This window comes from Molossus molossus, unplaced genomic scaffold (assembly GCF_014108415.1).
Source record: "Molossus molossus isolate mMolMol1 unplaced genomic scaffold, mMolMol1.p scaffold_m16_p_14, whole genome shotgun sequence".
In the NCBI taxonomy this organism is placed as follows: Eukaryota; Metazoa; Chordata; class Mammalia; order Chiroptera; family Molossidae; genus Molossus; species Molossus molossus.
In genome coordinates, this window is record NW_023425349.1 from 12,823,080 (window position 1) to 12,839,076 (window position 15,997).

General features: G+C 52.5%; 2 protein-coding genes across 9 annotated transcripts in view; one reads left to right on the forward strand and one right to left on the reverse strand.

The window, feature by feature from the left end:
* STOM (stomatin) overlaps nucleotides 1-1,386 on the forward strand; it is a 29,447-nt gene extending 28,061 nt beyond the window's left edge. For 2 of the 4 annotated variants that reach the window (XM_036262013.1, XM_036262014.1), the window contains exon 7: nucleotides 314-1,386. In XM_036262013.1, coding sequence (XP_036117906.1) covers nucleotides 314-508 — 195 coding nt within the window. In that variant the 3' untranslated portion in view covers nucleotides 509-1,386. The remainder of the gene's footprint in view (nucleotides 1-313) is intronic. The other 2 variants (XM_036262015.1, XM_036262016.1) reach the window with 1 other exon arrangement.
* A 3,466-nt stretch (nucleotides 1,387-4,852) lies between these two features.
* GSN (gelsolin) overlaps nucleotides 4,853-15,997 on the reverse strand; it is a 60,490-nt gene continuing 49,345 nt past the window's right edge. For all 5 annotated transcript variants that reach the window (XM_036260655.1, XM_036260653.1, XM_036260656.1 and 2 more), the window contains 9 exons: nucleotides 15,703-15,918; nucleotides 13,775-13,908; nucleotides 12,312-12,402; nucleotides 10,432-10,602; nucleotides 9,656-9,830; nucleotides 8,551-8,675; nucleotides 8,262-8,339; nucleotides 6,106-6,166; nucleotides 4,853-5,237 (listed from right to left, as the gene is read on the reverse strand). In XM_036260655.1, coding sequence (XP_036116548.1) covers nucleotides 5,068-5,237; nucleotides 6,106-6,166; nucleotides 8,262-8,339; nucleotides 8,551-8,675; nucleotides 9,656-9,830; nucleotides 10,432-10,602; nucleotides 12,312-12,402; nucleotides 13,775-13,908; nucleotides 15,703-15,918 — 1,221 coding nt within the window. In that variant the 3' untranslated portion in view covers nucleotides 4,853-5,067. The remainder of the gene's footprint in view (nucleotides 5,238-6,105; nucleotides 6,167-8,261; nucleotides 8,340-8,550; nucleotides 8,676-9,655; nucleotides 9,831-10,431; nucleotides 10,603-12,311; nucleotides 12,403-13,774; nucleotides 13,909-15,702; nucleotides 15,919-15,997) is intronic.

The following is a 15,997-nucleotide window of genomic DNA, read 5'->3' on the forward strand; positions in this document are numbered from 1 at the left end:
TCCAAGAATTGAACATTTGTCTGACTTGCAAAGGGATCTGTATCCAGTCATTAAAGTCATTCACTTTCTCAACCCCTACAGAGTATTGTGAATTTTCTCTTTGTTTGGTGCCCTGAAAAATGGGAGAAAGACACTGTAAAAAAGGATGTCTCGACCTCAGGCACATTCTCAGTTGTAGGAAAAGGAACATGGAAACTAGTATCTGTACGTGGATCTCCCTCAGACTGTTCTGGCATAGTCCCCGGGAAGTTGTGTGATCACTGCCTGACACCCCGGTTCTCTCTCGTTTGACCTCTCCTTCCACTGTTCACAGGTCATTGCCGCTGAGGGAGAGATGAATGCGTCCAGGGCCCTGAAAGAAGCCTCCATAGTCATCACTGAATCTCCTGCGGCCCTTCAGCTCCGGTACCTGCAGACACTGACCACCATTGCCGCCGAGAAGAACTCCACGATTATCTTCCCTCTGCCCATAGATATGTTGCAAGGCATTATGGGGGTAAAACAGTGAGCATACAGGCCAGTACAGAGGTGAGCTCTTCCCTTCCCAGGATGAAGTGGGGACCAAATTAGCCTTTAACCCATAAGGAGAGAGCAGGGTGCGGACCTTGACTGTTCTCCCTCCCTTTCTTTTTCCATATGTTGAGTGTGATATTCTTAGACTGTATAGGGATCCTAGCAACCGATGAAGAGAGTTAGCTTGTAAATATTGTGTGTGTGAAAGAACTTAAATATTTAAAAGTTCATATTTTTAGATTATATAATAGGTTAAATCCCTCTTTTTTTACTTTCATTGAGTCCTTCTACACCCTCTCTCAGGAGCCAGGCCAAGGAAACCAGCCACTGACCCCCGTGGGTGGGCAGACACATGGCAGAAGGCAGTGTCCGCAGGCTACAGCCAGCTTCTCCGGGCCACGTGTGCCTTACTTCCAGGGAATCTTAAAGCAATTTCATAACATCCGTTGACTTTCTAAATCCAAACCATGTTTCAAAGTAATCCTCACTTGAAACCAGGCACTTTCTTGCTAGTACCTGTCAGCTCTGGAGGAAGGTCAAGATCAGTGAAAATGATTACCCTAAACTTTGAAAGACTTAAATCCACTATTATAGAGGTCCTTTTAAAATAACGTGGATTTTTTTTAAACTTCTTTGAGGCTCTTTATAAGTCAATGATTCCTCTGTGGCCTGTCCTTCAAACCAGCTAAATACCTGCCACCAAGTGCTTTTTTCTCACTTTTGCCTATTTTCATGTATCAGGTCCTAAATAGTTTTAATTTTTTAAATAAATTGTTCTGAGTTCTATAAACAGTTGTTTTTGTAGCCACTTGATTAGCTTAAGGACTAATACTTTTTAAAATACATATCTTGCCCGGCTGGTGTGGCTTAGTGGTTGAGCGTCGACCCATATACCAAGCTGGTTCGATTCCCGGTCAGGACACATGCCCAGGTTGTGGGCCCGATCCCCAGTGGGGGGCATGCAGGAGGCGGCCCGTCGATGTTCTCTCTCATTGATGCTCTGTCTCTCTCCCTCTCCCTTCCTGTCTCTCTAAAATCAATAAAGAAAAATTGTTAAAAAAATAAATAAGTATCTTCAGAAAACCATTATACTGTCTGCATGCCGTTAACTGTTGTATACTGTCAACTATCTCAGTCACCCCCCCATCTATTAAGTAGTATAGAGAGTTCACAGTTGGGCACATACTGCCCAGTGAGCTCGTGAAGATGCTGTGAAACTTAGGATATCTATAGAGATTGTGTCCTTTTCATTTGCCTCCCTGCTCTTTTTCCATAATGTACGTTGATGCTGAAAGAGGAAGCGGTCAGCCCTTCTGCAACAGTTTCCTACCCTGTGGTACGAGGAGGCCCCTTCCCTTTCCCTCGGGCCTGTGACCTGAGCGACCTGGCACTCGTCCCGCTGGTCTGGAATTCCGGCTGGCGGCATTGCCATCACTCCTCTTCGAGGCTGAATCAATCTAGACAGGTCTGAAAACAGCTGCTTCCTCCCCCAGCGCCACCTTCCAGGCCGTCCTCAGCCGGATTGCTGTCCTCAGCCGGATTGCCCGTCAGTCCTGGCCGGAGTGTCCCCTCCCTGCAGCCCGTCTCCAAGCTCATTGTAGAAAACCTTGACCACCATCTATCCTAGTTCCTGGCTCAGTTTACTCGATGTATATGGAGCATTTTCACATAGAACTCAAGTGGCATTTATAATTTGAAAAGAATAATTTTATCTCTTTTGTGAGTTGGCTCACCCTTGACCGCTGAAGATCGGGACAATAACCACATATCCCGGCTGAAAATCTCCCCCCAGACTTCAGAGTAACAATGCTTTCTGTTCCGTGAGTTTCTCTGACTCCAGACACGAAACAATCTCTGCTTTTCTGCCTTGTGGACTCGTAGCCCTGGGAGGGAGGAAGCGAGGACGAGAGAGCCAGCATGCGCCCCAAGCCACCGCCCCTCCAGTGCTGTACACGATGAAGTGCACCCTTCCCACTGTCTTTGTTTCTTCCTGTGTTCAGTGTATGTGGTTCTCACTCCTCAGAAGAGGCACCGCAGATCCTCACACCCTGGGCTACCTGTCTTGGCTTTAGTTCGTGCTCTTCAAGGGCCAGAGAAAGCGGAGAGGCTATAGCAGTCCATCTGCCATTTCTCCCTCTGGTGCACCTGCTCCCACACACACCCGCCCACAAGCTGACTGTAGAGACAGCCGCCACCTGCCTCTAGCGAAGGCCCTAGAAGCCCCAGGTGGTAAATGCAGCTTTTGTTCCAGAACTTTGCATTTATCGAGTGGATTGCTGTGACCAGGAAAGCAACCCTTGGACCCTTGGGGTAGGCGAGGCGGGCAGGCAGGCATTACATGATCAATTCCAAACCTTAGCGCGGCATTCAAGGCCCTTCACAAACTCTCAGCGGAGAGTCCAAGCCCTCCCTCCTGCTCCAGCCACACCAATCTGCTGTCTGCCCTGAGGGTGACATTCTCCCTCATAGTTCTGTCTGTACTTGCCGGTTCCATAGGTTTGGAACCACCAAGAGGAAAAGGCGTAGAAGCACAAGGTCACGGAAATGTCTAAGAGGGACTTCGTGACAATCTGGGCACGAGCAGAGTCAGGGCCCAGGGGACCATGTGGGCCACAGAGGAAGTCCCTCTCCAACCCCCCCAAAGGCTGCACATTTTGGGAGCCTCCAGGGCACCTCCTGTGGTAGCAGCTGCAGCAGCAGAGATTTCTCCAAAGAGCTCCGGGGTGACCTGGGGAACCAGAGGAAGCAAAGACGGTCTAGGCAGGTATTACAGGGTGTGGTGGCCATGAGAATGCACCTGGCCAACTTTCTACTACAGGGCTGAGCCCCAGCTGCTGGCTTTGAATTCCATCCCCACAAGTGCTCCAAGGCCACGCCTCGCAATGACGAAGTGTGCGGGGGCGACAGGACACACGGCTCCTGGGAGACACAGACCTCCTCTGCCGGCTGACTCGACTTTGGCTTAACAACACCTCTGCATTGAAAAGATATTTGTATGTGATGTTCACAGCCGCATGGCTCACAATAGCCAGAAGAGGAAAGGTCCCAACTGTCCATCGGTGGAAAAAACAAAATGAGGTACACAGGTTCACCCCGCTGTCCGGAATCAGGGCATTGCTATGAAACCTTTCATAAGCCGAAATTGCAAAAAGCAAAGAGTAGCCTCTGCTTTACAAAAGTTCAAGTTACACCACCTCGCTTTAATGCAAGACCTGCGTTAGTGCCCGTTTTTGTTAACCAAAGGAAATCCGAAGATTTTTTACATAAAAGCTGTTACCATACTAATGTTGATCTGTTGTAAAAGCGAAGAGGCCTAATGTCTTCTTTTGGGAAGAGGGGCAAACCCAGATACAGTCAATGGAATATTGCTCAGTCACAAAAAAAGAATAAACATTTTACATGTGCTACAAAATGTATGAATCTTGAAAACATTATGCTAAGTAAAATAAGCCAGACAAATATTAGATGATCCCACTTATATGAGACACTCAGAAAAGACCAATGCAGAGACACAAAGGAGAAAAAGGTTAGCAGGGGCTAGGGGAATGGGTGGGGAACAGGGGATAAGAAAGTATTGTTTGCCCGGCCGGTGTGGCTCGGTGGTTTCACGTTGAACATCGGCCCAGGCACCAGAGGTCGCAGTTGATTCCCAGTCAGGGCACATGCCCGGGTTGTGGGCCTGATCCCCAGTGGGGGGCATGCAGGAGGCGGCCAATCGATGTTCTCTCTCGTTGATGTTTCTGTCTCTCTCTCCCCCTCCCTTCCTCTCTCTCTAAAATCAATAAAGAAAAAAAAAATTTTTTAATGTATTGTTTAATGGACACAGACTGTATGTTGGGGATGATGACAAAGGTTTAGGGGTGGCTACACAACATTATAAATGTATTTAATGCCACTGCATTGTACACTTACAAGTGGTCACAATGCTATATATTATATTATATATAGTTTACCACAGAACAAAAAAAAAAATGGGACCACGCCATTAATTGTTTTTTCCACTTCAGCTCAAGGATTCCCCGGTAGCTCTGCCGAACCTCCCTGGACTGCCTGGCCACACACGAGGCTCCCACCCAAGCTGCTCTCCCTCTTTCTCACTTGGGGTTGGACTTGCCTCTGGGTCTGCCGGTTCTCCAGCCTGCCCCGGTTCCGTTCCCTTCTACACAGGCAGTGACCGAGTACAGTCTGGGCTTTCACCTCGTCTTGGCACCTGCTTCTTGAGGGACCAGGATTAACACACGGGGTGCAAGGGGCTCCTCCACTGGCACCCAGGCACCTGCGAGGCCCTCCCTGGGCATCCTCAGAGTGACTACGGGACGTACTGAGCCACACAGCAGGCTAACACACGTCAAAAAAGCTTTTATTGAATTCAATTCCCCCAAAGCACAGAGACTTGAGACAATTTTGATAGGACCCTGAATTTCTGCAGGACTGTTTTTGGCTACTGTAAAAAACCACACACACACATCAGGGCAGCCCTGCTATAAGGTCTCTTTGAGGGATGGACAGTTCTAGAAGGCACTGACTAGGGACAGGGGAGGGGCCTGCCCTTGCTCAGGCAGCCAGCTCAGCGATGGCCCTGTCCAAGGGGTCCACAGACCAGTAGCTGTCGTCCCAGCCGAGGAACCAGCCCACGAAAGAGGGCGGCTCAAAGCCTTGCTTGACCACGGTGATGGGGGTCCGCCGATCGCGATTCGCTGGGTCCGTCTCGATGTACCGCTTAGCTGCAGACACAGGCGGGGGAGGAAACCCAGAAATTCTCAGTGCCTCCCTCTCCAGGGAGAGGCAGTTCAGAGCAGGAGTTACCTCGGTCGGTTTTCCGTCCTGCTGTCCCTGATGCCCAGTCTCTGCCCTGGACAGCACTGTCCCTTTAAGGCAATGACACTCCCGTGCTCCCTCCACCACCGTGCCCTGGAACCCGGGAGGGGACCAGGTTACAGATTAACTTCCTGCCTCCCAAAGCCTGGATCACTTTTCTCTTGCTGTCCCCTAGTGGGAAGTGTTAAAGTGCCAGCTCTGGGCCCTGGCTAGTTTGGCTCAGCGGTTAGAGCATCGGCCTGTGGACCAATGAGTCACAGGTTCGATTCCGGTCAAGAGCACATACCTTGGTTGTGATTCGTCCCCAGCCCTGGTTGGGGTTGTGCAGGAGGCAACCAGTTGACGTGTCCCTCTCACATCGATGTTTCTCTCTCCCCCCCTGTCTCTCTCCCTCCCTCTCTATCTAAATGAAAATGGAAAAATATCTCAGGTGAGGATTTAAAAAAAAACAAAAAAAGAACCAGCTCTGGGGGTCCCAGCTCCTAAATCAGGTCCGTTCAGCTGGCAGGGTTCTGCTTCCCATCACCTAACCCCTGACAAGCTCAGTCCTGGGCACTCTGGGCACTTGGAGCAGCTGCCGCCTTTCCTTCCTCTCCCTGGTGCGGCCTGAGGCTTCCTGCAGGAACTGAGCCGGGCTCACACCCAGGACGGCTCCCTGGGACCGACCACAGATGAAGAAGCCGCCACCTCAGTGTCACGAACTCCCAGGCTCGTAGGGAAGCCGCTCCCGCCCCACCACACGGAACAGGCCCACAGGCCGACTTGGGTCCTCACCCGAGGTCAAGGCTTCCGTCTTCTCCTCTTCTTGAGAATCCTTTCCAACCCAGACAAAGACCTGGGGTGAGATGTGAAATGAAGTGCGTGAGAGGTGCCAGCCAAACCCACGCCGGAGGGGGAGTCCAGGGAGGTTCCGGGCGCGGTTCTGGACAAACCCTCAGCTGGCAGAGCCCACAGGCAACTAGGGTTTGACACAGACGTCGCCACCCACTGACCTGCCAACATGCCTTGTTTGCCCACTCATCACGCCGTGCTGGCCTGCAGTGTCTTTCCAGACAAACGTATTGCCAGCTGATTACATTAAATCTAGATTTCCAACTTCTCTGGGAAAGCTGGGGGACCTGGCACCCAGGAGCCTTTACCCTCACGTAGATGAGGCTGAGCAGAGGATGCCCCCCTTGAGATGGGAAGTTCCAGTTTGCCTCAGACTCCACCAGTCCTTCGTGTCTCCCCACCCAACCTGCCTCACTCATTACACTGCCAACCCAGTGCCTGGAGCTTGAGATCTCTCTCTAGAAGTTCATGAATTATCCCCCTACAGGCATTTTTCTGTTCAACGAGTGAGTGGCCAAATTGTATGCTCATAGCTTCATTCATCCAACAAATATTCACTGAGAAAGAGCCTGCTCTGTGCCCGCCTCTGTGTGTCCGGGCCAACATGGGCCTCGCTTGGAATGAAAACAATTTGCTACCATGACCACCACTTTGAGTCTTCTTATAAGTGTTTTACCCCCCAAAAACATCTATTCAGCTGCTTTTTAGGTATCATCTATTTTCATGTGTATCTAAAATAGTGTAAAGGGCACCTGTCATTGATAGAACAGTATTAGACAATAAAATAGCATCTTACTCCTCTAATGACACGGGTTCCCCACTACTCTGGCCCCTCCATGGCGGGCACTGGGTCTGTTTTGCTCATCACAGGATTCCCAGCGCTGCAGCATTTTGCCCAGAAGACACTTCACAGAAGTTGGCCGAGTGAATGAATAAACAGACAAGCGGATTAAGCAGCCAGTGGAGTAATCGGTGACCGTGGCGGCATGGCTCAAGCTGCCAACATTTTGGTGTTCTTCCAACTGGGGATCCCAAGAAGCAGCCCTGAGTGCTGAGGGGGTCCCACGCCTGCGTGGCTGCTGTCTATAACCCTGACGACTCTGGGGAAAGCCAGCTTGATAGCAAGGGACACCGACAGCCACCTCCACGAGAATGTGAGCCCTGTGTGGGGGAGAACTGTCTTCCTTCTTTACTGCTCACCCCAGCACCTAGAAGAGTGTCTGCCACACAGCAGGTGCTCGGTTAATACAGGGCGGACAGACAGGTTTACAGCTGTGAGTACACAAAACACGGAATTGATAAAGCTACTGTGATCATCGTAACCCTCATGTCTTTTTCTATACCAACAACTGCGGACCTACGTTTGCCTACCCCTGTACGGGCTGAATGCATGGTTGGCATTTCCTGTGCCAAGTCCTACACAACCGCTTCCCCAGGAGATGAAGCGGAGAGACCCAGAGCCCTTGTTAAAACCTCTGGGTGGCCCGGCCGGGGTGGCTCAGTGGTTGAGTGTTGACCCATGCACCAAAAGGTCACCAGTTCGATTCCTGGTCAGGGCACGTGCCCAGGTTGTGAGCCTGATCCCTGGTGAAGGGCATGCAGGAGGTGGCCAATAGATGTTCTCTCTCATCGATGTTTCTCTCTCTCTCCCTCTCCCTTCCTCCCTCTAATATCAACAAAGAAAAAAAAATTTTTTTTAAACCTCTAGGGTGACCCGGGACAATTTATGCTCAAATGTGATACACCCGTTCAACTTTCTCTACTAGCAGATTTAAATTAAAGTAAGAGTTCACACTTGGGAAGGCCTGGGAGAGGATGCCGGTCACCTAATTTGCATTTATATGGTGCTCTGCGGTTTGCAAGGGGATTGATCTGCAGCTCACCTTGTTGGAGTACCAAGGTAGGTACCATCACTCCCATTTTGCAGATGAGGAAGTGAAGACTCAGAAAGGCGAACTGGCTTGCAGCAGCTCATGGACTCTTCTAGAAACACCTGGCACTGCCTCTTTTAAGTCCTCTGTCAACTACCTTAGAGTTGGAAATCTAGGTCCTCCCACTCTCTCGGGCCAGAGGACCTTCACCTTCTGTCCTTCACCCACCTGGTCCCAGGTGTCCAGGAGCATGACGTCATCCGTGGCCAGGTCTTCCTGCATGAGCTCGCCAGGAACCTCTTCGATCTGGGAAGGAACAGAGAGGTGAATGAAAGCGCACATCCAGGCCTCTTCCCTCCCCGGGGCAGGCGCCCCATCACTGAGTTGCAGAGCCAGCTCTGGCCAGCAGGGGGCTCCTCCCTCTGTGCTGTGCCATCAGATCTGCTTCTCCCTGCCCCTGCTGCCCTGGGCCCCCACTCCCTGAAACATGCCTCCCCAAGGGAAAGCAGGGGCTCACCACGAATCGTCCGATCTTGTTGGAGCAGGCGAAGAGGCGAGGAGGGTGGGCATCCATCTTCTTGTCCTTCAGCCGTGGGGACGTGCGGTAGGTGGCCTTCCCTCCCAGGGCCTCCCAGAAGCTGTCTGTGAGGGGAGGCCACACAAATCACCAACTGACACCATTGCCTCCCTGGTGCTTCTCATCAGATGCTGGGACAAACCCTGCCCTCCATCTCTGCCCCACGAGGGACAGCCCGAGAGATTCGGAGGTGACGAGACGCAGCCCGGACAGGGCAGACTCAGCGGCAGCCGCACAGCCAGGACTGCCTCTGGACTGAGGCTGATGACAGCGCTGCAGGGTGGGGACAATTATCCCCACTCAACAAATGAGCTGCTTGGGGCTCAGAGAGGTTCAGCAACCACTCAACACCACACAGCTGGTACTCGAGTGGTAAAGCCAGGATGCAGATCTTTCCAGACTCTGGTCCCCAGTCTGCCCATACTGCTCTGTCCACGGGTGACTACTTACATTTTAAATTCATTAAAATTAAATACAGTGCAAAACAGAGTTCCTCATTCTCACTAATTCCCACCAGTGATATTTCAAGGGCTCATTCGCCACAGGTGACTAGTGGCCGCCAGATTGGCTCTGGCAGATAAAGAGCAGGTCCACCCTTTCAGACGGTTCCACTGGACATGCTGCTCTTTCCGGGGTCCACAAAGCCCCAAGCAGGAGGGAGTGGGCCTAAAGGGAAGAGCAGACAGGTGCCCCCGACCTGTATGTGGAAACAGAGGAGGCCCGTGCACAGAGAGTCTAAAGATTAGGAGAGACTGCTGGCCCTGCAAGGCTGTTACTCCTGCCTAGGGTCTGCCAAGGCTCCTAGCAAATGACCACCTCCTCCAGCAGCCTTCCCTGACTGCCCCAGCCCACACTGAGCTCTCCTTTCTCTAACTCCTGGAGGCCTCTCTCTCACTCACCGTGGCTCTCATTTTCATCACACTTTAGGAGACAGGCACTGAGGAGGGGTGAGGATATAGAGCCCCTCAAAGAGGAGAAAGGTAGGAAAACCTGGCACCTACAGTCCAGAGAGCAGTAGGCTCCTCTGCCCCTCGTGCCTTCCTACCTGGCTCACTGCCTTCTGCCACCTGCAGAGGTTGGGCCCGCAGCACCCTGAGCAGTTCCTGGGCCCCTGTCTTCTCCGCCTCGCTGGCTCCTGTACCCACCCATAGGTAGGCAGCCGAGGGGGTTTTCAGGACAAAGGCATCGTTGGAGTTCAGTGCACCAGCCTTAGGCATTATCTGGGAGGACAGTGCTTGATTAATAGGAAACCAGACAAAATGCCCTCAGCCCCCTTCTCTCAGCCCAGGAGACACTGCAGCAGGACCATCCTAGGTGGGGACTTGGACCAGCACACCCCATCCCAGCTGAGGGCACAGACTTGGGACTTAGTTGACTCCTGTGGCTAGCCGAGGTGATTCTAGAATTCTGGGCTGCATTAACAGAAGTTGAGTGCCCATAATAAAGGAGGTGAGAGTCCCATTCTCCTCTAGGCTGCTCAGACCATCCTGCAGGATTATGTTCAGGTGTGCACCTTCCACCACGAAAGGGATAGTAGCCAACTGAAATGTAATCGGGAGCAGAGGCCAGATTGTGAAGACTGAACTACCTGTGGGTAGTGAGCTCCCTGTTATGGAGGATATGCAAGGGGCACTGGGCATCTTTGGAACAAGGGGAAGTCTAACACATACAATCCTGCTGCCAGGATAGGAAAGAACAAAAGCTACTTCTTAACCCCTTACCCAACCCCACCCAACCTGTGCCCAGAGATCTGCCCATCAAGCCTCAGAAGTTTCTGGGAGGCTACGCCCTTCTGGGGTCCAGGTCTTGGGTGTCAGTTACCTCAACAGCTCGGGTGGCTCCAGAGCTGCTGGACCGGACCTGGAAGAGGCGGGTACTGGCAGGTGCCGTCTGCCCGCCCTCGCGGGAGGTGCCACCCTTATAGATGATCATGGGTTTCCCACCAAACAGGCTCATGAGGTGGGCGGGCTCCTTGCCTTGGACCACTCGGCTCTAGCAGGAAGACAAGAGAGCAAGTCAGGGAAGTGGGGGTGTCAGTCCTTCTGTGTAGCACCCAGCCCACCTTCCCTCCCTGGCCAACATGGCCCAGGCCAACCTCCCGGATGAGGCCATCACGCGTGTGTGTGTGTGTGTGTGTGTGTGTGTGTGTGTGTAGCTGACCCTGCAGCACGCGGGCTGGGCAGGGAGCAGGGAAAGGGGAGTTCCAGGAAAACTGGAGATGCCATATGACCTGGAGTCCCCCGGGCACTGCCTCAGTCGTTCTCCCATTCCTAGAGGACCTGCCTTGCTGACCCTGAATCTAGTCCAAGAAGCAAGAGAGCCCATGTTTGCAAATATTCCCTTAAATGGAAGCACGGGAACTGTTCGCAGACACATTTCCAGGATGATGATGTCAGCTCCAGGCACGAGAGCCAGTGAAGTGGTAAGAACAGAACCTTCCAGATCTGGAGAGACGCCTCCCGCACAACCAGTGCACCCCAGGTGCAGGCTGCAGGTAAATGCCAAGAGAGATCACATCTGCTCCGCCCGTGTGCCCACCCAGGTCCCAGCTGTGGCCCCGCAAGCTAGATCTAAGAGGAAAGCTCATGGGTGTGTCGGGAGTACTGTGTTCACGTCCCAGTGTGACCACCACTCGGGGTTAGAGCTGGGATCTCGGCGCCACTCCGATGGTGAGAATGTGGGCATGTGCCTCGGCCTCCCAGAATGCTACGCCCAAGGCTGTTGTTGGGATTAAACGAGCTAAGACAGCCATTAACCCACGGGGTGCCCGGCACCCAGAGGACACCACTGTTACAAAGTTCAGGGCGCCGACCTTGGATCTGAACTGAGAGCCCGCCCACCCCAAGCGAAGGATACAGGAAGGATTCTGTCTCCTTCCTCCTCATCCTCCCAACCTGGCTCTGCGGCCGCCAGGGCCCCACTGCAGCCGCCAGGGCCCCCACTGCAGCCAGAGCACCTTTCAGACCCTAAATCACCTCGCAGCAGATTTATCCTCCAACAACATCCCCCTGCTCTCAGGATCCAGGTCAACATCCTCACCATGGCTTCTGGGTTCTCTGAGCCTCTCTCCAGACGCCTATCGTTCCAATACCCGGTGTCCCCTGCCACCTCTGGGCGTTTGCGTTTCCTTGTCCCTCAGCCCAGAATGTGCTTCCCTTCTAGCTTCACCTGGCGAACCCTTCCTCACTCAGTAGGCCCCAGCTGAACAGTCCCTTCCTCAGGAGGCCCAGGGTGGGGGTCTTCTAATCCAATTAGATCCTCCCTGGGATCTACATCCTTATACGTAACACGCACATATAAGAGGCCTACTATGGGCCAGGCATGGCTCTAGCTGTTTTACAAACATCACTCTTCACCCACACGGCACTCCTATCAGAAAGGTGCGGCTATTATCCCCCGTCTGGGGACACAGAAGTATAGAGAGGCCAAGTGACTTGCCCATGGCTGCCCACAGGTGAAGACCCGCCTGTGTGCACGTCTGTTGAATGTCTTTCCGCCCCCTAGACTGGAAGCCCCATTCAGGCAGGGGCAGGTGTGTGTGTCCGTGGCAGCAGGCGCAGTGCTGGGCACGTAGAAGCCCTCCTAAATCTTGGTTGGACAGATGGGTGGATAGATGGATGGATGGATAAACAGTGAGGCAGATGAGCGAAGAGATGGACAAGGCCCAGAATGTGACCAGAGAGGCAGTGGACTGGGCTCACCTGGACAGGGGTACCTCCTAGCTCCTCATCCAGCTGGGCGGTCAGGATGGCGGACGCAGCGACCTCGTCTTGGGTGGATTGGGCGCCTTGCCTGGAAGAGGAAGTGATACTCAGTACCGAGGTTCACACAGAGTCCTGAGTCTCGCCTTGGGCCTAGGCCAGGAAAACCCACAAATCTCAGATTAAAGGTAATCAAACTGACACCAGAGAGGGCAAGGGGTTCTCTGAAGACCAACCACATAGCATAAGACTGGTCATAGCATCAGACTGGAATCAATCCAAGTGTGCATCAGCAGGGAACATGTTAAAATATAGTTCAGCGACACCATGGAATATTATGCAGCTGTGAAAAAGAGCAAGGAGCCCAGCCAGTGTGGCTCAGTGGATTGAGCATTGTCCCATGGACTGAGAGGTCCCAGTTCAATTCCCGGTCAGGGCACATGCCTGGGTTGCAGGCTTGATCCCCAGTGGGGGGCATGCAGGAGGCAGCCAATGGATGTTTCTCTCTCACATCAATGTTTCTATCTCCCTTCCTCTCTCTATTAAAAAATCAATAAAAACATATTTAAAGAAAGAAAGAAAGAAAAAGAGCTCACCAACACAGATTGATCTCCAGGAAGGATAAGTGAGAAAAGCCAAGTTCAGGACAATATACAAAGTGAGCTCTCTTTTGTGTAAGGAAGGGAGAGAACGAGGAATATAGTTGCTTGTGTCTGTACAAAGAATGACAGGAAGAAGGTACAAAAAGCTAATAAAAGTGATTACCACGGAAGAGTGGGGTTGGAGAACAGGAGTGGGAACAAGATTTCTAAATATATACTTTTTTTTTTTTTTTTATCCTCACCTGAGGACACTTTTCTATTTTGTTGTTTAGATAGAGTGGAAGGGAGAGAGAGAGAGAGAGAAACATCGACATGAAAGGGACACATTGAGTGGCTGCCACTCACACGACCCAACCAGGGCTGGGAACAAACTGCAACCGAGGTACGTGCCCTTAGCGGGAACTGAACCCGGGTCTCTCAGGACCGCGAGCTAACGCTCTAACCGCTGAGCCAAACCGGCCAGGGCTAAATGCACACTTTTGATTCTGTCTTGATTTTCTGAACTACATAAATGTATTATCTACTTTTAAAGGATTAAAAATAATTTCTCATTAGAAAACATATGGGAAGATAAACACTTGTGTGCACAGTTCTGAGAGCAGAATTGTGGGAAAGAGTTTCTGTTGGGGTGTCCCTCCCTGTTCCATCTCTCTTCATCACATCTCTGACAATGGCCATGGAATGTTCTTATAATCATTTAAAAGTCCTTTCAGGAAATAAGACAAGTGGCATTGCTCTTTGGATAAGGGCCTTCCCCAGCAAAGTGCTGTCCCATTGCAGGCCCCCACACCCTCAGACACATCCTTCAGCCCTGTTCACCCCCACCTTCAGTGCCTCCCACATGCCACCCCAGACCCTCACCAGTTGTAGATGATCTGTCCCTGGCGGCCACCGTGACGGTAGTTGTATAGGATGATGTAGCTGTCACCACCGTAGAACTGCCCATACGTGGCGGGGTCCACGGGCACTTTGTCGGAGCCTTCGATTCTCCAGATCTGCCAGAGCAAAGCTGGACTCAACACGCTGCGGCACCCCACCCCCCAATTCAGGCCACCTGGGACACCACACAGTCGTCTGGACACGGGACAAGTTTTTCATAGGTGACTCCACCTGGGTCAGACAACTTCAATAATTTACCCAAATCACAGAGCTACTTGGATTCAGACCCAGGTGTCCTGCTCCGAATCCTTTTACTGCACCCCTGCCCACCCCATACTTCCTCCTCAGAGGGGTCAGCCCGGGCTTGGTGGTCGCATGGCGGCAGAAAGGATGTGCTTTTAGTGAGCGTAACACACTGAGGGCCGAGGGCACAACCCAACATACAACCCAGATCCAAATCAGCCTCCACCCGCTTGGACGCGGTGTGACCTGGGACAACTGCTTAAACTCTACGAACCTCAGTCTCCTCATCTGAAAAATGGGAGTAATAAGAGTACCTGTCTGGGGAAGTTGTTGTGAGGATCAAGTGAGTTTATTCATGAAAGTAGAGCACAGAGCCTGGCACAGGGTGATAGCTCTGTAGGTGGCAGCTACTCTTATGATTAGAATTTTTGCTGTTGTTATTACTACCATTACCATCATCTGTACCATTATTGAACTGTGCGGATGTTAGAGATCACCCCCGGAGGCAGGGCCATCACGAGGTGACCTCAGGATGATCCCTGGGGGCAGATCTCTTTTCAGGGCTCGGGTGACAGGGTTTCCCCCGTGGTCACGAGGCCCTGCGGCGCCACCTGGTGGTACTGCATAGGCACTGAGCCCTTGAAGTCCCAGAAACAGAAGCCCAGAATCTCTGGACCTGGAAAATTCTTGAAGGTGATGGAATGGGACTAAACCTCATTTTACAGGTGAAAAAAGTGAAGCTCAGAGAGGTTAAGCAACTTGCCCAAAGTCACAAGTCCAGGCTGCCAGGGCTGCCACACTGCCCTACTCTGAATATGTCACTGAGCCTCCCCTCCCACTCAAGTAACGAACGAGTGAGTGATAATACCAATGACACAAATGAAAATAAATAGAAATTAACCTCTTTTACTATTTCTATCACGTGTAACAGAATCTGTTTGCCGGAAGCAGGTTCTCCCTCATAAACATCTCTGAACCCCACCCCCCCGCCCCGCTTTTCTGTCTTCACTGTGACCTTCCTGGTCTCAAGGTCACCTTGTCTTCCCTACACTGTTAATCTCTTCATGAGGCCTCTACCTTCATCTTCCTGCCTCTAACCCACTTTCACAGAGTTTCGAAAGCGCAGCACTGAGCCTGTCCCGTTGCTGCTTGTACCACTAGCACCCACGAGTCACATGAGTAAGTCCGCACCCTTGGACAGGGCACTCAAGGTCCCCCCTGAGGATGCCCTCAGTACCGGCTCCAGGCCAGTGCCTGCCTGTAAGGCCCACGGCTCCTCTGGCAGCAAATTCCTACTCGTACTCTGAGACCCAACCCAAGTCACCATCTGAGGACTGCCCCGGCCACCCTCCCTCACTGTCCTTTCTCCTAAACCCTGCACTGGCCACACAGGTCTGGGCAATCAGCTGCGGCTATGGTCACCTCCCCTCCCAGACCAGGCACTCCTCTCGGGCAGGTGCTGAGACGCTTGGCACAGGGCCCGGTACATGGTAGGTGCTTAGAGTATGCTGGTTGTAAGAATTAAGACTAAAGTATCTCATCCACCATAACTGGTCAAAACTCCATAGAGAAAAGTCCACCGGGAAGCAGGAGGCCAGGCATAAGCCAGATGCGCCAGGAGGGAGCGAGGGAGGGGCCTGGACACGCCCACCCAGCCCCGCAGTCACCTGCTTCTGGCCTGTGCCGTCGTCGTCCATGCCGTGCTGGGCAGCCATGGCAGTGGAAGTGTGCAGAGTGGCGGCGTCGAAGGGCACCCTCTCCACGTTGGCGATGTGGCTGGAGAGATAGTTCAAGCCTGGGCCATCCGTCTGGTCTGGGTCCCGCCAGTTCTTGAAGAACTGCTTGAACAGGGGGGTCTCACCGCCCTCAGGAAGGACAGAGACCTGGAAGAGGCCAGGGAAGAGCAGGATGCGGCTGGGCTGGGGCCCCTAGGATAGGGACCACCCAGCAGGGGTCCTTGGG